Source organism: Monopterus albus, unplaced genomic scaffold (genome assembly GCF_001952655.1).
Source record: "Monopterus albus unplaced genomic scaffold, M_albus_1.0 scaffold87.1, whole genome shotgun sequence".
Taxonomy (NCBI): domain Eukaryota; kingdom Metazoa; phylum Chordata; class Actinopteri; order Synbranchiformes; family Synbranchidae; genus Monopterus; species Monopterus albus.
In genome coordinates this window covers 338,703-363,913 of record NW_018127967.1, presented here as the reverse complement: position 1 = coordinate 363,913, position 25,211 = coordinate 338,703, and the positions used below count along the sequence as shown (strand labels likewise).

Sequence of the window (25,211 nt, the reverse complement as noted above, 5' to 3'; positions counted from 1 at the left end):
TATTATTTTGCATTGCATTCTATTATTTAAAAAAATATTAAATTTAAGAAAAGTAATTCATTGCTTGTTTATAATTAAAGGGTTTAAAATGAATTTGACTTTTACACTATGATTATTTAAAGTTTAGAATTGGGAAACATCAGTTAAAAACCAAACACAGCAATGGGAATATCTTTATTTTCTAATTTCTATGAATTTCCTCAGGTGTGTCTGATATTGCAGCCAGCGTTGAAGCTATCTGTGCCAGCGTTTGGACGATTAGCTCTTGGTTGTCCAGCACCATACCTAAGATCAACCTGGGACAGTTGATTGGGACCTGGGTATGCTGAGATGTGCTCAGATGATGGCACTCACTCTCGAGTCTCATACATTCAATTCAATTCCATTTTCATGTTCACAACAAAAATCATCTCAGGGCACTTTAATTAGTAAGGTCACCTTACTAATAATATTATTATGGGGGGGGACAAATCGCGCTTGGCGGGGAATGAACGAGAAAGAACATCCCTGTGACAGCTTTTTTTTGCCATTCTCCACTTCATAAACTACTCATTTTTCTTTAGTATGGAGTGTGTTACTCCACCGTCTTCAGATTTTCACTATAGTATTCCTGACTTTCTCAACTACTCTTAAATTTCTGCATAAGATTGTGCACAAACCCCTGCAGTCTCATGCAATGGCATGGGCATTGGCGGGGTGTTTACTTATGCTAAATATGAATGCACATGCCTTCAGTTTCCAAAGACAATGGGATTCATCACTGTAGGAGCTTTCTTAGAACAAATAAAAAAGAAACACAGGAAGATATTGGTGAAAGGCCCAATGTTTGCAGCTACGAGTCTGCTTCTGCTGTTTCTTTGAAGTACTTTTTGTTTATATCAGGCTTTTCAAATTAGACTCATTCATCAATATGAAAGGATCAATGACAATCCCTCAGCCAGTAAAATGAAACAAAACAGATTTTGCAAAAAGCTTAGTGGGATAGAAGTTACTGGCAAGATTTTTGTCTTAAAAACACTGCTTATTAGGCCGAACCATTTAAAAGGTGAGGAAGAGGCACCATCACCATGCATTATCTATGAGAAAGGACATTATCAAATTTTTAACATTTTGTTTTAGAGGTCACAGAGTCACAAAGAATCAATTTGACAGTTATTTGTACATATGAGAAGACACGTTTGCACAATTACACGAAGCCTTCACAGTAACATAACTTGGCAAAACAGAGCTGTAGAACTGTAACATATAACATGTCATAAGTACTTTCAATAGCATTTTCTTCACTGTTGTTACCTTGACTAAGCCATATTACATACTCATAGTCAAAGTATAGAAAATCACAAAATTAATATTTCCAATTATCAATTAACCAATCACAAACCTTTTCAGGCAATGATGCCAAACATTTGTTCTAGGTTCTCAAATGGGAAGAAAAGCTGCTTTTCTTTGTCTTAGAAAAAGAAAAAGGACAATCTTTGCATTTTAGACAAATATTTGGATTAAACCAAATGATTGAAAAACAACTTGGCTCTAAGAAAGTATGGAGGGCACTGAATATTACTTTCTGACCTTTTATAACCTAAAGTGAAAAGATCAATCTAATTCATCAAGAGTGGAAATTAGCTGCAGCTCCATGTTATTTTCCGATAGGTCTGCTTTGACACAAATATTATGGGATTCATTTATCCAGGTACAGTGTCCACCCAGTGTCAAGCCTAATCTGAGAAAACATTAACATAAGCAACAACCTTGCACACTCCGTTTATTGTCTTTTGACCATATCATAAAAATAACACTGACAGCAGAACTAAGAATCTAACTCATGACTTCATACTTGCAGCTACAAGACACCAGAGGCCACATGGCAGACATGTAAAGAATTGCCATGAGGCAGATTTTCCTTGCCCTGAATGCCTTCATGAGTAAACATACAGTATTTGCATGAGAGGCTGAGTGATATGAATTATGTTTCCTCTTCCTCGGCATTTGCCAGCTGCCTTCGTCTGGTTCAACTGGGACTGATATATGTGTGTGAAGATCATTTGGCAGGGAAGAAAAAGGGAGGGGTGAGAGAAATTAGGGGGGTAAAAGGCTACAACCAGTTCCCATGTGCTAGAGCCATGACCCCCATAGGCCCGCCAGGGTCTGTTTGACCACAACTGGGGACCAGGACAACACACATGCTTGACCTTGAAATGGGAGAAAGAGGGTCATGTGTACATTCTGCCCCGATGATTGGCATGACAGTAAAATGTGATAAATTAGTGAGACGGTAAAAACTGGATTAGGCTATGTGAAAAGAAAGAATATTTTTTAATTCTTCATTTCATTTCAAAAGATAAATTAGTGCATACAATGAAGGTTACACGTTAGGCCTCAAACGTGATAAAATATATAATCGTTGTTATAATTGTACAGTTCAACGACAAATTAGCTCTGTTTTGCACTTTGCTTTAGGGAAAGCAGGACAATTATTGTAAAGGTCAGCTGTAGAGTAATTAAATAATCCTCTACAATGTTCTACTGCCCCGCCCCCTGATATCTACCTCTGGTGCTGTGCTTGTGATTCGAGTCAATTATAGGTGTGCTTGTGAATTTTGTTGGTGTTTGGATAAAAAGGAGAAAGCTGTCAGTCAAAAGGCCACTCTGGCTTTGTATCTGGGGGGCTGCAAAGGCTTCTAAACCTGTATTTGTATGAATAAAAATGAAGGGATTTAGGAGCAGACTGTTTCTTCTGCAGACTTGTCAAAAATCTGACCTTCACTGAAGCAGTGGGGGATGATAGCAGAGGGGAAGGAAAGAACTGAAGATTTGAAAAGCTGAGGGGCAGTGACCTCTACATATACTAAAATGTAATAAGAAAATAAAAAAAGGTAAAAACAAAATAAATCGGATGCCAGAATGAAAGACTGTGTTCTGCACTCTTCCTGTCTGAGGTATAGACTAGAACCAAAATACAGAATTCTTCAACAGATTTTATCTGATGAACATCATATATGAGAGAGACCCCTGGTAAATAGAAACAAATACACCTGCAGCTTACATTAATGCTTCAGGTGTTAAGACACCAAATACTTCTCTGTGCATTCATATACATGGTAATTGATAAAGGTATTTCATACTTGTATACAGCAACAAATCAATCTGTCACTATTCAGGTGCTTATTTTTTATTCCAGTGCAGCGCCTGGATTAGATGTGACAAACCCCACATGGGTATTCGTGTCATCAGGTACTGGTCCAATAAAAGTCTATATAATATGAAATTGTGAACAACACAAAACCATAACATTTGAATGTAAAGAACAAGGCAGATGATTTAATGGTACAATCCAATATTTTACACCAGCTCGATCTGGGGAAGGTACTATAAAAAGTAAACAAATGTCAGCCCGTCTACAATGGGCTGTTAATATGACTTCTTTTTTTCATAATTGAACATTCTGTGCCAAAGGGTGCAGGACCACAACTGGAACCTTTACACCACAAAAAAGATGTTACTTAAAAATTTACTCCAGGACTAAAGTGATGATTCTGTCTGCTAGGCTGTATAAGCTCAGCAGTATATGTGTACTGTAAAAATATATATTTAAAATCTAATATTCTGGCTGCTTGGGAACCCCAAAATCCCAATGAAACTGCATAAAACGATCATCTTTTAAAAATACATAATTTTTTATTTAATTTGACATGGAAGCATGAGTATTTTTGTATTGTATTTTTGTTTGTTTAAAAAAAAACTTTTATAAGTTTTATAATGATAATACAATCCTTTATAAAAAAGAATTGATTAGATAATTAAATGTACATTTACAAAACCACACTACTAATGTTAGATTAAATTTATTAGTTAGTGAGTATTCAATGTTCTTTCACAAAAGTCAGCTTGATAGCATGCGAGGCTGCTTCCAGTGAATTTGGTGAATACTACTTTAAGTGCAGGGGTGTAGACACTGAATTTAACACTAACCATCATGATTTGCATAATTTCTTATGATTATGGCTTTATGTGTATTCCAGACACAGTAAGTTTCTACAACGAATGGGTTATTTAAACTTGAAAAAAAAAGACTAACTGAAGACTTTTAAATCTCACACAGTGAATGATGGGAAGTCTGCTAGGTCAGACTGTGAAACAGTAAAATTATAATCTTTTTTGAAAACTGGGAACTCTGTGGTGATTCACAACTACAGGATTTTCCTTTTATTTTTATGATGCATGTAATTACACAGTATAGTCAGTAATTTTATTAACATTTCCATGTATTTTAGAAATACAGGAAAATTCTTTGAACCTAGTTTTTGTTGTTTTTTTACAGTGCACCACTATGTTTTCTAAGTTTAAAAACAAAGAACCTTTTTGGGTCAGAAAAACCACAATTATTTGAAAGCCAGTCTGTGCTTAAAGACAGATGCTGGCTGCAAAGCTGTGGAAAGCACTCAATTACATGGGACTAATGAGGTTAGGGACGGGGCATTAGATATCAGGCTCAATTCATAACCACCCCATTTAAATCGAAGGAAAGGCTTTTGCTTCCTGCAAGGTGGCATCGCAACACAAGGTCTGTCGCTGCCGCAGCTTCTTCAGCTGTGCTGTCATTGTTCAGGAGACAAGTGTGGACCTTACATTTTCCAAGAGTTGAAGAAAAAGAATTTTTTCTTTCACAAAAAGAGAGACAACACTTCCTTTCCCAGAACGATTTGTCTTTCTGCTTGACAAGACTCTCTGCTATATTTACCCAACTAAAATTGCAGATGATATACTCTACACTTCTCTCCAACTCTGTCGCACATGGTCCTGTCAGTCACACTAGCTACAACAAAGCTGGACCCACAAGAGCGGTGAAACCCTCAGCCAAACGAATAGAGCAGCAGAGAAAGAAAGAAAATATGAGAAGAGATACAGAGAAGGGCTGAGAAACCTTGTGGGGACTAATTCATTTTTCCATTGCTGGTTGGCTTTTGTTGTTAGAGGGAACAGAGACACACACCAGAGAGAATGGAATTACTGTGCTTTCATTAAGTAGACAACTGCACTGCTGCAAAGCCTCCAAGCACCAGCACAACACAGCCCACCCACAAGATTTCCTACCAAAATACTGCTGTGTTTCTGGGCAGAGTTAGAGAGCTCTATTAGGTTGTTATGCGGCTGAAAAACAAAACAAATTGATCAGTCTGTCAAGCATGGAATTCAGTTCTACTGTGGTTATTTGAACTCCTTTTTGTCTCTCATCAAGGCATGGATGTAACATTTGAGAGGGTGGATGCACAGCGGATTTGGTCTTAAGGGTACAACCAAGCCTTCAAATATCTTTGACATGGACTCATTACTTCATGCAAATGTCATTTTTTTAAATTAAGATTTTTTTTCACAATTTTATATTCAACTTCCATTGTGGTCAAATACAGAATGAATGAATAAATAAATAAACTGTACAGAATCAATTAAAGGGATGGTCACAGAGGAACATACAGTGGGCATTATAAGATTTAAGAACTGAAGGGAAAGGGTTACAGGGAGAGGAAAAGGAAAGAGGAGGGTTAACCGGCATGGTGGATTCCTCTTTAGCCAGCAGTGCCTGTCCATCTCACAGAGGCAGAGGCATTCCCTGGAGGATGGCAGCAGTGGTGGGGGCACAGACTGTGCAGCTCCATGTGGTGCATCTTTCTCATTGCTTACATCTTCTACAACTGGACAGAGGGGCTGTGGGAGCTGCCACAACTCTCATTGCAAAGGCATGACAACATGCAACAGCAGGACTGTACTCAGAGCCAGCTTGGGTCTCTCAGAGGAAGGTGGAGGGGCTGTCAGACAGCACCCACTGCAACATACACTCAAACTCACCAACTATCAGTAACTGCATTAAAGTCAGAAAATGCAGAAAATAATGACTAGATATAGTGATTACACTGGAGAAGGTCCATGTTCAATCTAAGCTCTTAGCTAAGGAGGCCCCGATTCAAAGCATATTTTGTCCGATGAAGAAGTGAGCACAGGGCAACACATGGGAACATGAAGGAAGGTACAACATTTTACAAAAGCAGTCTTGTCTCAAAATATTCCAACTACAAATAAAATAATGAAAGAAAAGATGGCAGAGCAACATGACACACACCCTATTTCGTCACCCTTGTTGCTGCTCAGTCTACTGATAATGTCTCAGCTCTGAGGCTGAATGCTAGACCGCTCCTGACCAAATGCCACATCCTCTGTTCACATCCAGTGTGAGCACCACAGCTGTCACCCTCCTCAGTGTGTTAGGATTTTAACTACTCTCAGTACTGAATCATTAGGACTGAAACTGACAATTATTTTCATGATCACATAGTCTGCTCATTTATTCTTGATAAGTGATTCAACACCTGGGTAAAAAAAGAAAAACAAACAGAAAATTGTGAAACATTTCCATCAGAATTTCTTACAGACCAATGTGATCAAATGTCCATGTTGTCTCATTTTGCCCAACCAACAGAACAAACACCAAAGTGTTTTACAATGCTCGCAGGTCAAAAGGAGGGTGGAGAGGATCACTGCAGACCCCTCACACCCAGAACACAATCTGTTTGAACTCCTCCCCTCTGGACGGCGTTACAGATCACTGCACACCAAAACAACCAGGTACAAGGTCAGTTTCTTCCCCTGAGCCGTCACTCTGATGAACACTTAACCCACAACAGTATGATTGGACAATAACCCTCAGTGCAATACCTGTAAACATACATTGTACAGATCATACAGATTTGTACAGATTTCCATTTTTTAAGTACTCTATTTTTATTCCTATTTTTATCTCACTTCCTAATGAATATTCCTTTGTCTGTTTCCATTGTTTATTGCTTTGTTTATACTGTTTATTTTGTTATACTGTACAGCATTATATTGGTAAAAGAAAGGAGGTCATGGAGGGGAAAAACTAGGAGAAACCACACTAAATGAGTGAAAAGATGGTTACTAATATTGTCTGCCACTAATTCAACATGCCAACAATTGGCCAAAATGCAACCAAGAGGGTCCAACTATTCCCAACAGGGCAGGTCACACCACGAAGACAAGGGTGACAGATGCTCACAGATGGCCCAGCTTGGTGTCTCACAGGTCATAGATTTTTTCCTCCATGTGAGCAATTATTCTGGTATCGACTGCAGTACGTATGGTAATGCAGTATTAATCTGTGAAACAAATGAAGTCACCATCTATAGTCTAATCACTTTAAGGCTGAGACAAGGGGATAATATGAACAACTTGTGGACATTTAAACTTTTCTGGACAATCAAATCTTAATTTGCAAGATAACCTTCCTACTTTTAGCTTGAAAAAGTGTCATGACTTGACCTAAATCCGTGGTATACAACATTACAAAGCATCTCCACCCCCAGTCAGTCCAAAAAACTCTGATGCATTTGCCTGTTTGGTTCAGGCCATTTAGGCTGATATGCAAGCTGTCAGTCAAACAGCTTTGTCTACATTATTTAAAACTGTACTAATCCCATCGCCTTGTACCCAACAGCCCTGCATACCTTTTATGCTGTTGAGTACTTCCTTGAGGTGGCCAAAGCTGTTGAGTAATGGATCCTGTTCTTCGTCCTGGGAAGGGGGAAAAACATGATAAGAACATAAAGGGAGCAAGAAAGAATATCTAAGTCATCATCAGCTGTTTAAGACATTAAAAATAAAACATTAAATCACCATTCCACAGAATTCATGTTACCAGACATCTTTTGGCAAGTCACTTATGTACTTTATCCAGAAAAAAAAGCTAATTTTCTCACAGCTGATCAAAGCCAAATTTTTTCTACTTTTACTTCACAATATCAGAATTCCAGTGAATCAAGACTTTACATACAGCAGGTTCAGTGTCACTTTAAACAGCCTGAAAGCTGCCACAAACTGATGCCATGACTTTAGAATCGACTATCCTTATTGGAAGTCAACTGGGGGTATACGTGTGGCTGTATTTCAGGGCCTCCCTTCAAACCTAGTGTCCCTTTGCTTGTCATCATGATAAAATCTAAAGACAGCAGCCAAGACCTTAGGGGAAAAAAAACAGACTTCCACAAGTCTGGTTTCTCACTGAGAGAACTTTCTAAATGTGCATCACTTTCTCACTGAGAGAACTTTCTAAATGTTTGACAATACCACACTCATCTGTACAGACAATAATATGTAAAGATAAATACCATGGGACCACACAGCTACTGCATCATTCAGGAAGGACATGTGTACTGACACCCAGAGTTGAACATAATTTGGTGTAAACGTCCAGAGCTAATTCAACAGTGGACTTTTTGAAGTGTGGCACATTAGCATCAGTGGTTTCGGTGCCTTCACCCGATACGCCTGCAGCAGTGAATACTTGTAAACCCAATAATGCGCTTGGCAATTTTTTTCCATCTTTCAAATTTGGCTGGGTGCCTAATAACACATTTTCCTGCAGTGTGACAAACTCAGAACACATTTCTATTTTACCCAAACTTTAAACATGCAAAGTTAATGATATGTAAACACTGAGAAAGCAACAAGTTGTTCATACAGACCTTACTATATTATAATATGAATGCAAGTTAATTGACACTGTTAATTTATTGTATGAACAGTGTTTTTTGTTTGGAGCCCAGCACACTTCACATTTTCCCTTATGAAAAAGTAGAATACTGTTTAGTACAAAAAAGTGTGGTATAGTGACATCAATGAAGTGCAGACTGGGTATCTGTTTTCCTTAATTGAACTCCCACAGAAACAGAATCAGCCAGATGAATAGGACACCTCCAGTGTTGACAGTGGACTCTACACGTCCTGTGTCAGTTTAAAATCGCAATGTTTAGAGACAAGCAACATTTATGGAAGTGTACTTGGTTTATGTACTTGTTACCTCAGCAGTTAAAAATGAGCTAGGTAAGAGTCATTTCTTCAGCTTTTAAATTTTAACTTGAAAATGTTACTCTATATCTAAATATTTGACTAATATACAATTCAGTACTGTAGAGCCTCTGTGACAACATTAAAGCGAGAGTAATACAAAGTCAGTAAACTTGTCATAATCATCTATAATGACACTACATCATTATGGCATCTTGCTTGATGTGGACCCAAGGTACCACATATCACATTTATCAAACTGTCACTAGAGCAGATTTGATGATTTCCAGGTTCTCTGCAGCCATGTTGGCCTGCCTAAACTCTACTCTTACATTCTGTAAGCCACATTCAAAACTTTTTAAGAAATCACAGCACCACATCAAACTTTAATAGAATAAAAACGTATTTAACATAAAGAGCCTGAGGAGCAGCACATTTTTTATTGAGCAGCCACAGTCCAATCCCTGGATGTCTGACAACAGCTTCAGAAACAATGCGGGGAACAGATACAAAAAGAAAATGTGAGGAACAGAGGAAACGATATTAAAGACACGAGACAGCCTTTCCTCCGAACCTTCATTTGAAGCTTCCAATCAACTGACTGCCAATAAAGGGATGCGGCAGTCCACAAAAGACTTCAGCATAGGATGTTCTCCTATATCCTCGCTCATGGCTCCTCCAGCAGTCTCCTCACTCCTCAGAGCAGATATAAGAGCCTTGGGACATCACTAATCCTCTTTTGACAGGAACAACTTCTGGGTCGATTGAGGATCGATCGTATGAGAAGTAGCCATAGTCCATGACCCTGGACAAAGACGATTATTCTAAGCAACTGTTGGCGGATGTCCTGCTGTTTCTGCTTCAGTGCTGCATCAAGGTTCTCGTTTCAGGCGTCCTGTGTTGCTGCTATGGTCTCATCACTCACTGTGAACGCAGCTCTTCCACATGATCTAGGGTTTGGGCCTGTTGGTGGAGCCACGAATAATACAAGATTAAAATCAAAATCACATTTCTATATGATAGTTTTAATAGGTTATATTTCATGCAGAGAGTAAAGTAACCACTTAATAGAAAATATCATAATTACTTTACTACTGTCTTCTACTATCTAGAAGCTCTCTATTGCTGCTGAACACAGGAATTCCCCCATTGTGGATCAATAAAGTCCTTCCTACCTACCTACTATATTTTACCACGCAGAACATAATATTCTAAAATATTTCCAATAAAGCTGCTGAATGGGTCTTTAGTACTGATCACTTATATTACAGGTGATCAACCAGTGTCTATAAAGCATATGGTCAAATCCGAGCCATAAACATTTAAGCATTGATTTTTTTCCTGATAGCTATACTTGTTACTCATTGATCAAATTACAAGAGTAATGTGCTGAAGTTATAACTGCCAAAAGTTATTAAGGGCAAACTGATGACTAATGTTAATTACTCAGTAAAGCAACAGCATTTATCCGTCTTTGTCTTTAAGTTATATTAATGAATTACTGAAAAAAATGTTGTAAAAATGTTGCATAAATGGTTAAGGTTAGCTGGTTACGGCTAGTTTACCTTTCCTCCGCAGGTCCTCCGGTCTCTCAGCTCTCATGTATGTTGAGTCTCCTGTGCAAAAACTGGTTGCAAAATGCATCACAAATGCAAGACGGCAGTCCTTGTCGTCATGATATTCGGACTTTTGCGTAGTTGCAGGAAATGGTATTGTCCATCTTTACATATAGTCTATGGTGCATGCCCTTTCTTGCGCTTCCTTCCTCTCTGTCTGCTCTTTACTACAGACTCCTTCTCCAGACTGGTGTGGCCATTAATCAGATCTACCCTGTGTTTCTGTAGCACCATCAGTTGGCCCATGGATTCAGAATCTGCCACAGTTGCCACTTCACCATCTTGGGCTCTGCTGCCCAGCGCATTGCATGGCTTGACAAGTTTTTTTTCAGCCACTTGGGCAAGTAGCTGCAATGTTTTCCTTGTCCGATAGCCAAATGCACTTGTCTAAAATGAAAAATGTAGGCCTATTAAAATATTTCAGGCCAACTTTGAAGGAATTTACTTTGTCATTTTGCTTTGTTACAAGTACCCATAAAAGCAAACATTTAGGGGCACAGTGACTTTTTAATTAAATAACATTAATGCATCTCTTTTATAAATGTTTAACATTAAAAACAGTGCGCATAATGCCCAGGGGCAAATTGACTTTTAAAACATAAGAATGTCCCTACAATACAATACAAGAACGGTGTCGTAAACAGAGGTTAAATTAACTATGATGTGGTCTAGAAGAATACATGACAGGAAAACCTGACCATACATTATGTTTACCTGTATATAATCTTTGGTTAGAAACAGTTCAGTAACAGCTTCTATGATGATTTTATTCATGTAGTAGAAAAACTTGATCAGAACCATCTTTTCATTTGACTGTCCACGACTACAAAACTCCAGTCTCACAACCATAGAACTGAATAAGTATCCACAAAGCCTCAGCATTTAGAAGTGAGGTATCTGCTATTTACTGCTGATCAGTTTGCATTTGATTTCTGGTTTTCTCTTTGCTGTCTCCATAACAAGTTAGAAGGCTACAGAGTGAGATTAGAACCCAAACTGGAGAGTAGAGCAGTGAATACAGCAGCAGTTCCCTTCATTTCATCTCTCCGTAATAAAACTGAAGCTCTGATCTCACCATTCTAGGTAGCCTGCTGTAATAAGTGTGTTAACATTCCTGAAGAAACCAGAGCAGAAAAAGCTACAACACATTTTCCTGACAAAAAAAAACAAGTTTCCTTCTGATGACTTGACTGGTGTTTGTGCTGGACTCACAGGGAGCTGTGGCCCTGATTCCACTTAGCCGCTGTGCTCCTCACATCGAAACAGTTAGCTGTTAGCTCTTAGCCCAAGGAGCTTGATAATTAACATATACCAGTGGTGAATGGGAGTCTGCGTGCAAAGCTGAAATGATCACCGCTTGGCAAATTTATGCTCGTTTAGCAGGTGTTTTGATAAATTGCTGACACAGAGGTTTTATTGCATAGAGCAGAGGTGTTGCTACCTTGAGCAATATGTTTCACCTGCACCCTGTCCCTCCACCATGTTTCAACTGTTCTCAGCTGTGTGTTGAGAAGCTCAGAGTGACAGTACCGCACAATGAACACCAAAACCACATTTTCCGACCCACTAATCTCAGTCACTGGTCTCTTTGGGTCCTGATAAAATGCTTCCTGTCCTTACAAACTGAAAACCAAGTTGTTTTCAACACAGAAAAATGGATGTAAACTCTCACATACTTTTCACTTGCCTGATCAGGCAACTGCATGACACATTCCACTTGCCCAGTCATAGAGTTTACTAGAGACGGGCAAGTGGGCAAGGTACAATAACCGCTTCAGAGAATGTCACAGTTTCTCTATATCATAGTATATGGTATTACACTATTACTATTATCAGTTACAATGATCCTCAAAGGAATGAAAACAGAAGGGTTTTTTATTTCTGGGTTGAACTGCAATATTGACACAAAATGATATCTGAATATTTTTGGGGATTTTGTCAATACCAATAAGCAGACAATAACTAGAGATGAATAGCATGCCTATGCTTTGTAAGGTGCTGGCTTAGTCAGAATAGTAAAACTATATTTAAAAAACTTTCTAAAACTAGATTAGTGCAACTCTTCACTATCTGAATTTTGTTATATTAAGTTCCTTGATTTGGCACATGTTGCACGTCTGTTAATGCCTCGTTTCTGTAACGTTACTGTAAGGCTGGAGAAGTTACTATGTCAGCATTATGCCAGTTGGGGTTTTTCAACTACCTGCTTTGTTTAAAGTGTTACACATCTCTTTTCATTGGTACATATAGTGTTGTTTACCCATCTAGGGAAGAGAAATTCAAATTAATTAATGTGGTCATGGTTCATTGTGCTGTCCACTTGTGTGTGGACAGTGCCGGTGTGGTATGGTGTGTGGCAACACCGGCAGCAGGAGTTGGGTGTGTTCACGAACGATCCTCTCATTTTTAGGAAGAGGCTTTTTGGTTTTATTATTCTGAAATAATTACAGACTATTTGCAGTTATGAGGCTAATCTAGAGGTAACCAAGATTAAACATTAAATGGCTGGAAACAAGCCATGCCATGGGGACTTTAAGTTGCTAGACATGATGCATGCTGTCTCTTTTAAACAGGCAACCACTGGATGAAATTATTTAAGCAGATGACAGCAGTCAATAATACACCATTAAATGTGCCAAAGAATAGGAGACTATTCATATGGAAGCTCAGTATATGAGTTAAATGAAGTTTACCCATTATATGGCCCCATTGACATTGGAAAATCAGGGCATGCCATCATAAATCTTCAGAGCCCCACAATAAGCAACACCATTTTCCAGAGCTAACCTGCCCTTAACACAAAGTATCCCTGAAAACTGTTCTCACCCAAGCGAAGAGCAGATACGTGATTTGATACCCATCATCTGCGTTGTATTTGCTCAGGGTTGAGCAGTGTCTGGCCCAACTGGTCTGAGAGCTGGGTCTGCTCAGTTGTCCAACCACTGACACCAACACTTTTCTACAAACATTGTCTAACAAAAGAAGACTAAAAAACGTTTTTGTTTTTTCAGCTTGAACTTAAGTTTTACCCTAGCCAGCGAGTCTTCATTTTTTGGTAAATCTAACCTTAACTCAGTTAAAATCAGTAAAGATATAATGATTGCATTTAACGTACCAGTGGCGTGTGGGTATTCCATCTGGAGTTCCTCTTGATAGCTCCAACAACCGTGCTAATTTCACCCTGAATGATATAGATATTCTTGTCCACCATGCTGTTTTTCTGAGACAAGAACAAAAGAGATGGTCAATTTTGACAGAAATTCAAGGTAGAACAATAAAACAATGCCCTCTGGACCAAGGATCAATTTTCCTTGGAAAAGACAAGACTAAAACATGATATCTGTATTTTTTAGGCCTACATGTGCAAGAATAACGAAAGACCACTTACAAGAGTGTCAACATTACACACAAAAATAAATGCTACCCCTTCCAGCTACATGTATACCGTCAGTGGAAGACGCTTCGACTAAGCGAGGACTTTGTACTGCAGTTAGAGTCACAGTTTACAAGTCTGTTGTGACTCAAGATGGCTCATACATTAAAGCCAGTTATCATCTACATTACATTCTATGCAGTGTTGCCAATTATTTTTTGGTGGAAAGTAACTAAACCCTCCTGGAAAAGCTGCTAAATGACATCACATGCCAATTTTCATACTGCTGATGTCATTGTGTCATATTTGCATAGCAATACAGCCATGCCATGGGTGTGCTGCCAAGCAGAATGAAACCCCTACAAACCAACTATCTGCATATTTACAATAGAACTATGTGCATACTGTTTTTGTTCACTGTTTTGTAGATTAAAGCATTCTTAAAATTAGCAAACTAAACAAAAGTAACGGTGACTATAATATTACAGTGTAATATAACGATCAAAGTTGCCAATCTGTAAATGTAATATTTAACTATGCCAATATGAAAGGGTAAGCAGTATGGAAGAATGAAACACATAAAAGGAATCTCACATGAAATGATAGAGATTAACTAACATTTTACAAGATGAATTTCGTGACAGTACTTCTTTCACCTGTTGCCTTACTATGAGAAAAAAGTCGTCTCGAAAAATGTCAAAATGGAAAGAGTATATAAGAACCAAACGGCAATTTTCCACATCTACTGAGACAATGCCTAACCCAATACGGATAATCAAACAGAATCAAAATGATATACTGGCCATGTTTGACAAGCAGTATGCCTCAAAATGGCTGGATTAACCTTGCTCTTTGTGTCATGAAAGACATGTCAAATAATACTCTTATTTTACATGAAGATTTAGGAGTGTAGAGACTGGGTGGCAGATGTCGCACTCTTTTAAATTCATTTTAAGCTGTTGATTTAAAACAATAAGAAGATGAAAGAATGATAAGTGGAGGCTAGGCTGTGGGGACAAAGTGAAAGGCTTATAGTTGATAAGAGTTACATAAAAGAGACTTCACTGTGGATGTGACAATTATACTTTTAAACCACAAATTCCCAACTGAATCACTGCTGAGTCCTGATATTATATCTTCCAACACAATATAGCTGCACAGTACTCTTCACACAGACAGAGGAAAAGGTCGATGTGCTAGGAAAGAGGCTGAGCCTAAGGCCCAGGAGCAGTAGTCAGGAAGATTCATCTGATGTTTTTTTCTTAAGCCACAACTGTGTCAGCATGCTGCAGAATTATTTGTTCAGCAAGAATTCAGAAGAACAAACCACTTTACTTTTCACAAACCTACAGCTTTGCACTTACCCTTAATCTCCCTTGAACAACCATGTCAAGTTAATTCATTTAGCCAAAAATCACCAATCGTTACACTGTCAGCTTCTTAATGAATGTCTTCACATACTAATCAAATTTCCTCAGCCCAAATTCAGAAATTATTCTCAACTCTTTCCACTCATTCAAACTGTAGCAAAAAATAACATAATTCTGTGTGTTTATACGTTTCCTCTCTAGATCAGTATGCTACATCTTTGTATGATGAGCTTTCCTAGTTATGCTGACAGGCTAGTAATGATGCACATGAATCACTGCATGGTGTGTAAGACTTTGTCCCTTTTGCTTGGACATCAGTGACAGCTGACAGTTCACGTTACAATAATATTACACATAATACCACAACATCTCTACGTGTAACTACTCGGAAATGCTCATGCAGCTAACTAAAGCCTAGCTTCCAGCTATTTCAAACCTGAATCTAACACAGTCATAATGAAGCACTAATGTTTTAAATGCAACATCGTACACCAAAAGCAAGTGACAGAAGACGGCTGCTTGCCTATCAAGTAGGATAGGAAGCTGTTACTTGGCTACTGAGATGAAGTCAACTCATCGACAAAGCTAACAGGCTAGCTCTCACCAAACTAAAGGGATGAATGGCTGTTGACAGTCCTCTGGGACAATCAAAAAGGTTATACGAGGGCACATGGATACTACTTGGTTCACGTCTATCACCTTACTGAAGTGTTTACACATTCGCTGCATAAATGAGACCATTTACCTGCACACAAACCTGACAGCCAAGTACCTAGCTTAGCGTTAGCTCACCTAACCAGCGGTGCAACCGGCTAAGAATAACTCTTTGTGTTTAGCGTGTCCTTTCAGACAACAGTAAATTATTTACTTGATTTAATAAAGCAAACGCATCTTTGCACATACATATACATGTTTTTCTGTTTTTCTAAATGTAAAAATATTACCTGTGTTTGACTTCTGTTTCAAAGATGGAGTCCTCAGCTAACGCTAGCCTAGCACGGCAAGCTAGCAAGATAGCCGGTCAACAGTGAATGAAGAAGACCAAAGTTCCGTTCACTACTATAAATAAACGAACTACAAATTCTCAACATTCCACTGTTTGATATCGTATTTTTTCCAAATCGGTCACTCGTCAAGAATGCCCCATAAGTGAATATACAGAACACCTTCCTGCATTTGTCAATCTGATCCTGGTAAACACACTGACGTGGAAAAGCTCTAGAGTCTCAACCTAATACGACGGCAGAGTTTTGATTGACAGCCTACTAAAGTGGTTACTTGTGGAGCTTTAAAATACACATTAGTATCACAAAAATGTATATTTAGGCTACATTCGGCCTTTGTCTATTTCTGTAAGCATATAGAATGCAAGCGATTAAAAAGAAACCAAATATCCCTTGAGTTACACAGAAATAAGGGCGGGTCAAAGGTAGCAGTAGTGGAATAAAGGTTGGTTGCACCGGGTTGATGACGAGGGCACTGTTTGCATCTCCGTTTAAAAGAGCAGTCTCACACTGGCAACTAAAATATTTATAGGCAAATTTTTATTTGCCCATTTCTGCTCACAGGACCCCAGTTTAATATCAGTGGGTGTCACAGAAATATCAAATACTATATAATTCCAGTTTCTCCGTTATGAGGATTTGCTGCTTTTTATCTTAAGTAATACTGGCGTAAAACGAATATTATTGGGTTCTGGGCTGTTGGTCGAATAAAACAAGTAATTTAATGTTATCACCGGGAAGGGTGTTAGAAAAGGGTGATGAATATTTTCACTATATTTCTACACCCTGTAGGGCAAATGGTTAATCAATTAGTTAAGAAAATAATGGACTGATTAATACATGATAAATGCATAAAATATTCATTAATTGCAACCCTATTCGGATTAGAGTTAACCATCCTAAACCATTAATATAACCTTGTACACACTGGATATATACTGTACACTGGCTGTCCGGTGATGACCGACAGACTTGATAATACCTTTAATATATTCTGCTGATATAGTTGAAATATTATTTTGAACCCCAGTGTAACAGTTGACACTGTACTTGATGATAATCAAGTATCATCTGGGTCCTACTGCGATGGATTGGCGACCTGTCCAGGGTGTACCCCGCCTTCGCCCGATTGCTGGCCGGGATTGGCTCCGCCCCCCCGTGACCCCGTTCGGGGACAAGCGGTAGAAAATGAATGAATGAATCTGGGTCCTATGTTCTAACTTCTCAATTTCATCACTTCCTTTGTCACTGTTGACTATAAGCCAGATCCTACTGACTGAATGTAAAACTGCCTTATCCATCGATCACGTTGTATTTGCATACTACCTTTTGGTGCTGCTCTGCTGTTGTTCTGGGCTGACTTACTTTCTCAAGGCAACTTTCTGTGTCAGTAAACTCATCATATACCATATACATTTAAATACACCACAGCAAAGGTCTCAAGAGGACTTGAATCAATATTCTCCAACACTGGTTCACTTGAGAAATCAAACAGAATCAAACAGCGCAGGTAAAACATGTATAGAAAACAGAAGTGCATACAGTACTGTATGTGGAAACCATGAAGACCATGATTTTATACTCATAACCATCCAGTTCCAATAGATGACTTCTTCCATCTCTTAACTGGCCCTTTTGCCATACAATAAGTGGTATTGTGACATTCTGTGGATGAAACAGAGGATTTATATTTCGTTTTATAGCATTCATGACTGAGACGATGCAGTTTATAAAACCTTTGTGAGAAACTGGTGATGAACAAAATTATCTTGACCAGCTGCTTGCAACATTTGTGTGGCTCTGGATTCATTGGCAGTAATTACTCAGCCTCCATTACTCTCATCTCTGCCTAAAAATCTTAACTAAAATTAACTAAAGGTGCAAATACTAGCTTTTTACTCCAGCTGTTGGGTACACAACTGAGATGTAATTGAAAGCTCTGGACAAAGCAAGTAAATGAACCCTGAGTTAAGATAAATCTATCAAGGTACTCTTCCCAAGGCACTTCAATACGAATGAATAATAAGGCCATAATGAATATTAAACATCAACAAGATTTATGGGGCCTAAATTAGTCAAGCTTTCCAAGCCACTGGTGATCCAAGATAACCAGCATCAGAAAACTTTTCCTCAGCTGTGAGCTCTGGGTTTGTCAATCCAGTTATGATTTACAGTGTACAAGTGACATCATCAGAACTATGAATGAAATTAATATGATATGAAATAAAACTGTGGAAAATTAAATGATTTAAAAAAAGGAAACAAACTGAATTTCACTCTGTATCACTAGCCCCTTTTACACTGCCCATTTGATGCAGGAATTTTCCATGAGTTTACTGCCTCACCATTCTGTTTCAAAGGTACAGTCCTGGAACTGAGAGTCCAGGTTGACTCTCCAAAGAGAGGTAGCTTTCTTTTTTTTTGCCACGATGAGTTCACCCCACCTCCTATATAAACGGGACAAAGAGGAATGGGGGCTTGGAGGTCTGCGTGTTTTAGAGAGAGCTACAGATTGAATGAGGAGAAAGAGAGCAGCCTCAGCAAAAAGCCACCTTGAAGCAGAGTCAGTTTTCTGCAACCTCTGTGGTTCCTGCTGGTATTGGAACAAAGCAAGACCTTAGGGAACAAAAGTATACAAGTATACAAGTAGGTATTTCAGAGGAAAGGAGAAACAAATTGTGTTTTTGTAAATTCTGGGTACATACAGAGTGCAGTGCTGGAAATAAAGCTGATATTTAGAGGGAAATGGTTTTAGAACACTTTTTCTTGCTGTGTAATCAAAGAGTAAAAAGGTGAAAACAGACAAACCTGAGATTTACAGCCTACATACCTGGTCCTTATTGTGTAGTCAATAGAAGTAAAACTGCCTAATTACAAGACTCCTAAATAAACATTAAAGGATGAGACCAGTCAGTTTCTATATTAACAGTAGCCTATTTTAAACAGAGAATAAAACCAGCGATGATTTGCCTCTATTTGCATTTAATGTCTGTCAGCTTCCAACCTGGATTATCTTATTTGTCTGTGCGATAGATCTCCGTTGTTGTTCAAAAACACATTATAAAACATCACTGAAACACACTGCACCACTGGGTGACATGCTTCCTCATTACAAAAAACAAGACCCAACATCAGTGTGTGAATGGGTGAATCTGTAAAGTGCTTTGTTCAGGTATGGTAGAAAAGAGGCAGGATGTTTAACTGATATATTTTTAAGGCTCTTTGAACAACACTGGAGGTCTATGGCACAGACAAATAAACTAATCTAGGTCAGAGCTTGACAGACTGACAGGCATTAACCGTGAGAAGAGGCAGTTCATTGCAGGGCTCCAGACTCTGACTGATCAGTCACATTTTGCCACCAAATTTTTTTAAGGTGCGACTGACTTTTTTTCAAAGGTGGGTGCGATGAACAGGTTATACACAAATGACTGCTGTTACTGTAGAAATGATGGACAGATTGAACAGTCTCCTCGATACTGTCATGGCAACGTTTATCTGTCACTTGCCTGTCTCACAAAGCAGACACTGTCAATCTATCAAATGTGTTGATACACACTGAATTTGCAACACAAGTATTATCCTTGAACCCCTTTTTTAGGTTTTGAGTCTATTTTTTCCTGTATATGTGAAATGTAATCACCACAGACAGCTGCTTAAATCAAGTGGATTACCTGTTAGCCTATTTATGTGTTGGAAAATTTTTTTGAATCTCTTCTGATGGATCAGGCTCCTGGTGTCAATGAGCTTTCAGGTTTTATTTCCCTCTGTACTTTGTAGCAAGACAGGGAAATTAATACAATTAATAAATCCATCCATCCATTTTCCTCTGCATATCCAGAACCGGGTCGCAGGGGCAGCAGTCTAAGCAAAGATGCCCAGACTTCCCTCTCTCCAGACACTTCCTCCAGCTCCTCCGGGGGAATTGCCTTGTCTTGCAGCTGGCTCCTGACATGCTTATGTCGACCATGGTCATGACCTAGTGGCTGTCACCATGACCTGCCTCTAGCTTTCAGAGATGTTGTGTAGTAGGACTGGGGGCCACCTGTGGGCCAGAGGGGGTATCAAGTGAGGCTGGGTTGGTGGTTTGAGTGACCTGGGCATGAATACCTCAAGACAGTCTGAGGAGCGGTAGCTGCTGGGTCTGGTGCGGACTTTGGCTGGTATAGTGGTGATGTCTTGCAGCTGGCTCCTGTCAAGGCACTCAGGAGTGAGCGCCCACTAAGAACCAAAGGCAAGTTCTAGAATTGGGCCCGGATTAAACTCACGTGCTCCGGGGACCTAAAAGCACACCATAACATGGATGCCAAGGTAGGCCCTTGTGGTCCATGGGTGGACCCTGGTCCTACTACATCACATCTCTAATGGTTAGAGGTAGGTCATGGCGACAGCCACTGAAGCATGACCATAGTTGACATAAACGTGTGGCTTAATGCAACCCTGTGGTGTTTTGAAGTATTCCTCCTTGTACACTCTCCATCTGTGCTCACTAAACCATGACTGTGGTTGACATAAATGTGTGGCCTCCACAGCCATAGTAGGCCTGGTACTTTGGGCTGATCCCACTCACAGTAGCGTACGACCAGGATGACAAGAATGTTAACTGATGTTGGCCGGTACTGCCACAGTTGATGGGGGCTTCGAATGGGGCTCCGGCACACATGAGGCTATAAACACCCTGAAACAGAGTCAGCTGGGTGGCCATGTTCTATGGCAAGTATGGCCACCCCATGGTAGCTAGCAGAAATTACAAAAAGATTGTGGAAAAATATTTCTCCTTTCTATTAAAATGTCTAGGTGTTACTCTATTGTCCATTGTCAGTGTTTGGGCTGTTGGCAGGGTTTCTTTCACAGGCTTTCATTACATTTTTGAGGTGATGTCCACTGATCACAACATTCCAGTGTTCTTTTCAAAGAAGGATTAAGACAGTTGTTGGCACCAAAATAGTAACCGAGCACAAAAATGTGTTGCTCCCAGTCTTATATCATTTATGGTGACTGGAATAATGGGTATGGAATATAATTTTGTCTCTGCATCTCTGTGTAATGCTGAGGCAGCAGTATATGCTAAAGAATTTGCATGTATATTGCTTTGCAGGGTACGTTCTGTTTTGTTGTTGCAAAAGTAAAAAGAAATCAAATGGATGCAAAAATAACTTCCACATAAAGACATTTTAGAGAATATACAGTGCTAATCCTATGAAGGCCCCACAAGACCCCCCCTTTGTTCGATCAGAAGCAGCCATTTACTTAACACCTGCAGTCAAAGTACCGCTCTGTGTCTAAAGCCTGCAGAATCTACTCGTGTCAGACCTCTGTTTGCTTTCTGCAAAGTATTTGATCACCTGTGAGATTTGTAATTGCAACATTTTGTCTGCAAATATACACATGTAATTTTCTGCGGCAGCAGATATGTCCACGTCCCTGAGACAAGAACACTTTTCTTTATACGTTTGTCATTTGCATGCATATATGGAAAACATGTGGTCACATATTCATTATAATCTTTGAAGAAATCATCTTTAATAAACATGACTTTGTGTTGCATATCTTCATTTGATTCACCAAATTGTTCTTGTATTCCTGTTTAGCTGCATATGAAACAGCTGGATTTCTCTCGATTACATTTCAGTCATCCAAACAGAAAATATTTATGTAAGCATGTCTCTTGGACATGAGTCTGTTCATCATTAATTATAAACATGAGAAAAGAGCAGTGTGATTCATTCAGTTTTGACCACCTTGTTAATCCTTCAAACAAGTTAGACATTCATACCACTTTGTGGAGGTGAGGATTTTCTTTACTACTGAGTGATGCCTATGCCATATTGTATTTCTGCTTTGCTTTCTAATGTAAGTCTATAATCTGTCTTGTTGTCTGGTAAGAAGGAAACAAATCAGCACTTTGGCTTGAAGAGACATAAACAAAACCCAGGCAATGTCATATACTTTGTGTTGTCAAACAGCTGTGTCATATTTGGCAAGTATGTTTTTGTTTGAAAGAAGTGGAAGTGGTAAATTGAGGCTTGTTTAACACAAGTTAGCATTTATGGAGGTATTTCTGAGCAGTACTTGAGGCCTGAAGGCATATTCATGACTTTGAAAACATGTGCATGCCGTAGATACAGTAATACTAGTCTAACCTGTCACCTGTCAGTTGCTGTGGAGCTGGAGAGTAGGAGGGACCGCTGGTTCCAGAAGCGTTCTGTATAGTGTCTCAGTCTTTTCTTTAAATCAAAACTCTCTTGTATAATGTGGCAATTGTATAGGTTTACTGTATGTGGTGGCTACCAGTTAGTATTTATGAAACTTTGTTTCTGAAAAATCATGTCTTGATTTCTGTCTTGAGTGTGAATCTGAGCAGTAGCAAATTCCATATACTTCATTATTGCTGCTGGGAACATAAATCAGCATCATACAAAAGTTGTCAAACTCATCCAAACTGACAACCAATCAAAAGTGAATTAAGCTGTCGATGTGTTTCTAGTGTTCTGAACACTGTTAGCAGCACATATAACCGAATTTAAACCTCTGTGATTAGATGTTTCTAGCCAGCATACACTTTGCAAGGCTTAACTGACTTCTCCCATTCAGTGTTTTTAACAGTCTGTAGTACCTCCAACCTTGTTAAAATAAAGGAATAAGATACATTCTAAGCCAGTTGCTCATTTTTTGCTCCTACTGACTCATTCTGATCCAAACTGTAGACATAGTCAGATGTAATCAGCCATTTAATGCTGTGCATGGGAATACTGACCCTGAAGCTCCCAGAATGTTTTTCCTCTCACTCTGCACCGCTTTTGGCCTGAATGCTACTGAGGCTGTAAACAAGAGTTTAGCAACCAAGTTTGAAGCCCCCCCATGTACACCTCTGTAATATTTATTGTTAGCTCAAATTTTCAGATTCGATTTATTCAAATAACTGTCCTGTTATGGCTTTGCCATTAGCCTAGATTAGCATAATGAACAAAAAACTGGAGAAACAGCTAGTCTGGTTCTGCCCAGAATTTTTTTAATTCACTTAACAACAGGGTTACCAGTTAACTTGTTGTATGAAATGTTTCTGGCATTCATCCATAAAAACACAGAAATGTGAAAATGCAGCTCATTTTCATACTTACCCTGCTCTGGCGACCAATCTTGAAAGCCACAGTGTTCCAGCATCACCACCAACCCAACAGTCACTGAAGTTGACAAATGTGTCAATGTGTGCACCAACATCATATCCCAAAGTACACAGCTGTGTTAAGACTGAGTTAATACTATCCTCTTTTACCCAATATTAATTAGGTAATAGTACCAAGATAAGCTATCCAAGGCCCAAAATTAATATATTTTGGTTAGATAAGCTTATCCTGAATTTGATGGCTACAGTCATTGGTTGAAGCAAATGCAAATCATGCAGGCTGAAAGGGTTCAGGGAGAAAGATCCTATGGGCCCCCCAAAGCCCCTACACGTCAGTGGTTTCTAAGGTGGATCCTCCATCATCTTGTTGGCCTGTTTTATAGAAGGGCTTTGTGCCAAAATCAAGACATCCTTTACATTAAATGACAAAATACTGTATGTTTTTAACATCCCTTAAGAATGACACATATACATTAAGAGTTTCTATGATCTGACTACCCTACAAAACTCATTCCTTCCATCCATGAAAGACATGAAGAGACATAACAGACAAGACAAACCCACAGTGTCCTGAGCCTTCATCATCTCAAAACAAATTTCATCCACACCCAGCACCTTACCACCAAGGAGCTTCTCACCTACTTCAGGGACCTATGTGGGTTTTCCTGAGGCCTCAGACTGTGCCTCCTACTCAGAGGACATATTAGTTGAGTTTAGAAGTTCCTCAAAGTGTAATCCAGATACTTCCAGTGCCCTGCAGCATCCCCAATTGGAGTCAGCAGTTCCCATCCTCTGCTGAACACAGCATGGACCAAGCCCTCCTTTCCTTTCCTGAGTCATCTGATGGGTTGCCAGAACCTCCTTGAGGCCTACCAGAAGTCCTTCTCAATAGCCTCTTCAAACTCTTTCCACATCCATGTTTTTCCATGGACAACTGCAGCCTCTGTGGTCCACATGATATTAAAAAACAGGATATTAATAATTATTAAGCAATAAAATGTGGCCCTCTATCTTACAGTGAGTTTCACTGAAATTTCAAGTGTTTCATGTCTTACGCTCTCAGCATGGCCTGTGTGGCGACCTGCATGTACAACGCAACTAATATGTGCACATGGGAGCCATGTTTTTGTCCACGCTACGCAGTGACAGCCAAGCAAGAGCCAGTCTGGATTATCTTGATCCCAGATGGTGATGGCAGAGATTCTGAGCCAGGCTCAACGCTGCTACAGCTTCCATCCTTGGACTGGTATTATGCCACTTTATTCAGTTTTGACATCTTTTCAGGTGATAAAGTAACCATTTAAGGTCTTTACACACGGACCAAGCTCACTCTGTTAGCAGACAGCTACAGCTTGTTCTGACCACAATAGTTCTGGGGCTTTGTTGTTTCCATATTTTGCTCCAATGGAACAGTTGGTTTTTGATATATCCCCCATCACCAGACACACCAACACTGTTTGTGATTTTGTTTTAACATGGCTTTTTTTTTTTGTGAATGTATGTGCAGGACAGCAGTAGCAGCTTCTGTGCTCTGTTTGTGTCTACACAGGATGTGTTCAGGCTCAGTAGGTGACCTGCTTTATGACCTTGCAAAAACAGGAACTGGCCTATTTTCTTTAACTGAGGTCTTATCTGGTATAAGTGATTATACTTCACCTGACACTTCCAGTTCAATGAATCAATTACACTTTGATGAGTTCTAAGGTTTTGGTACTTAACCTCTAGCTGAATCTTCAGCTCCATCACTTTCCATCACATCGCTTTCAGTTCAAGTGATATTTCAACTGTGTTCAGTGCTTACACTTTAAACTGACACTACAGCTGCACTCGGTTCTTACACTCACACTGAAACTTCCTTGGAAAGTT

At 39.2% G+C, this 25,211-nt stretch overlaps 1 protein-coding gene across 5 annotated transcripts in view; it reads right to left on the bottom strand.

The window, feature by feature from the left end:
- Positions 1–16,627, bottom strand: part of gbf1 (golgi brefeldin A resistant guanine nucleotide exchange factor 1) — a 104,720-nt gene extending 88,093 nt beyond the window's left edge. For all 5 annotated transcript variants that reach the window (XM_020607576.1, XM_020607578.1, XM_020607579.1 and 2 more), the window contains exons 1-3: positions 16,160–16,627; positions 13,588–13,692; positions 7,518–7,584 (exon numbers count right to left, since the gene is read on the bottom strand). In XM_020607576.1, coding sequence (XP_020463232.1) covers positions 7,518–7,584; positions 13,588–13,683 — 163 coding nt within the window. In that variant the 5' untranslated portion in view covers positions 13,684–13,692; positions 16,160–16,627. The remainder of the gene's footprint in view (positions 1–7,517; positions 7,585–13,587; positions 13,693–16,159) is intronic.
- Between the last annotated feature and the right edge of the window lie 8,584 nt (positions 16,628–25,211).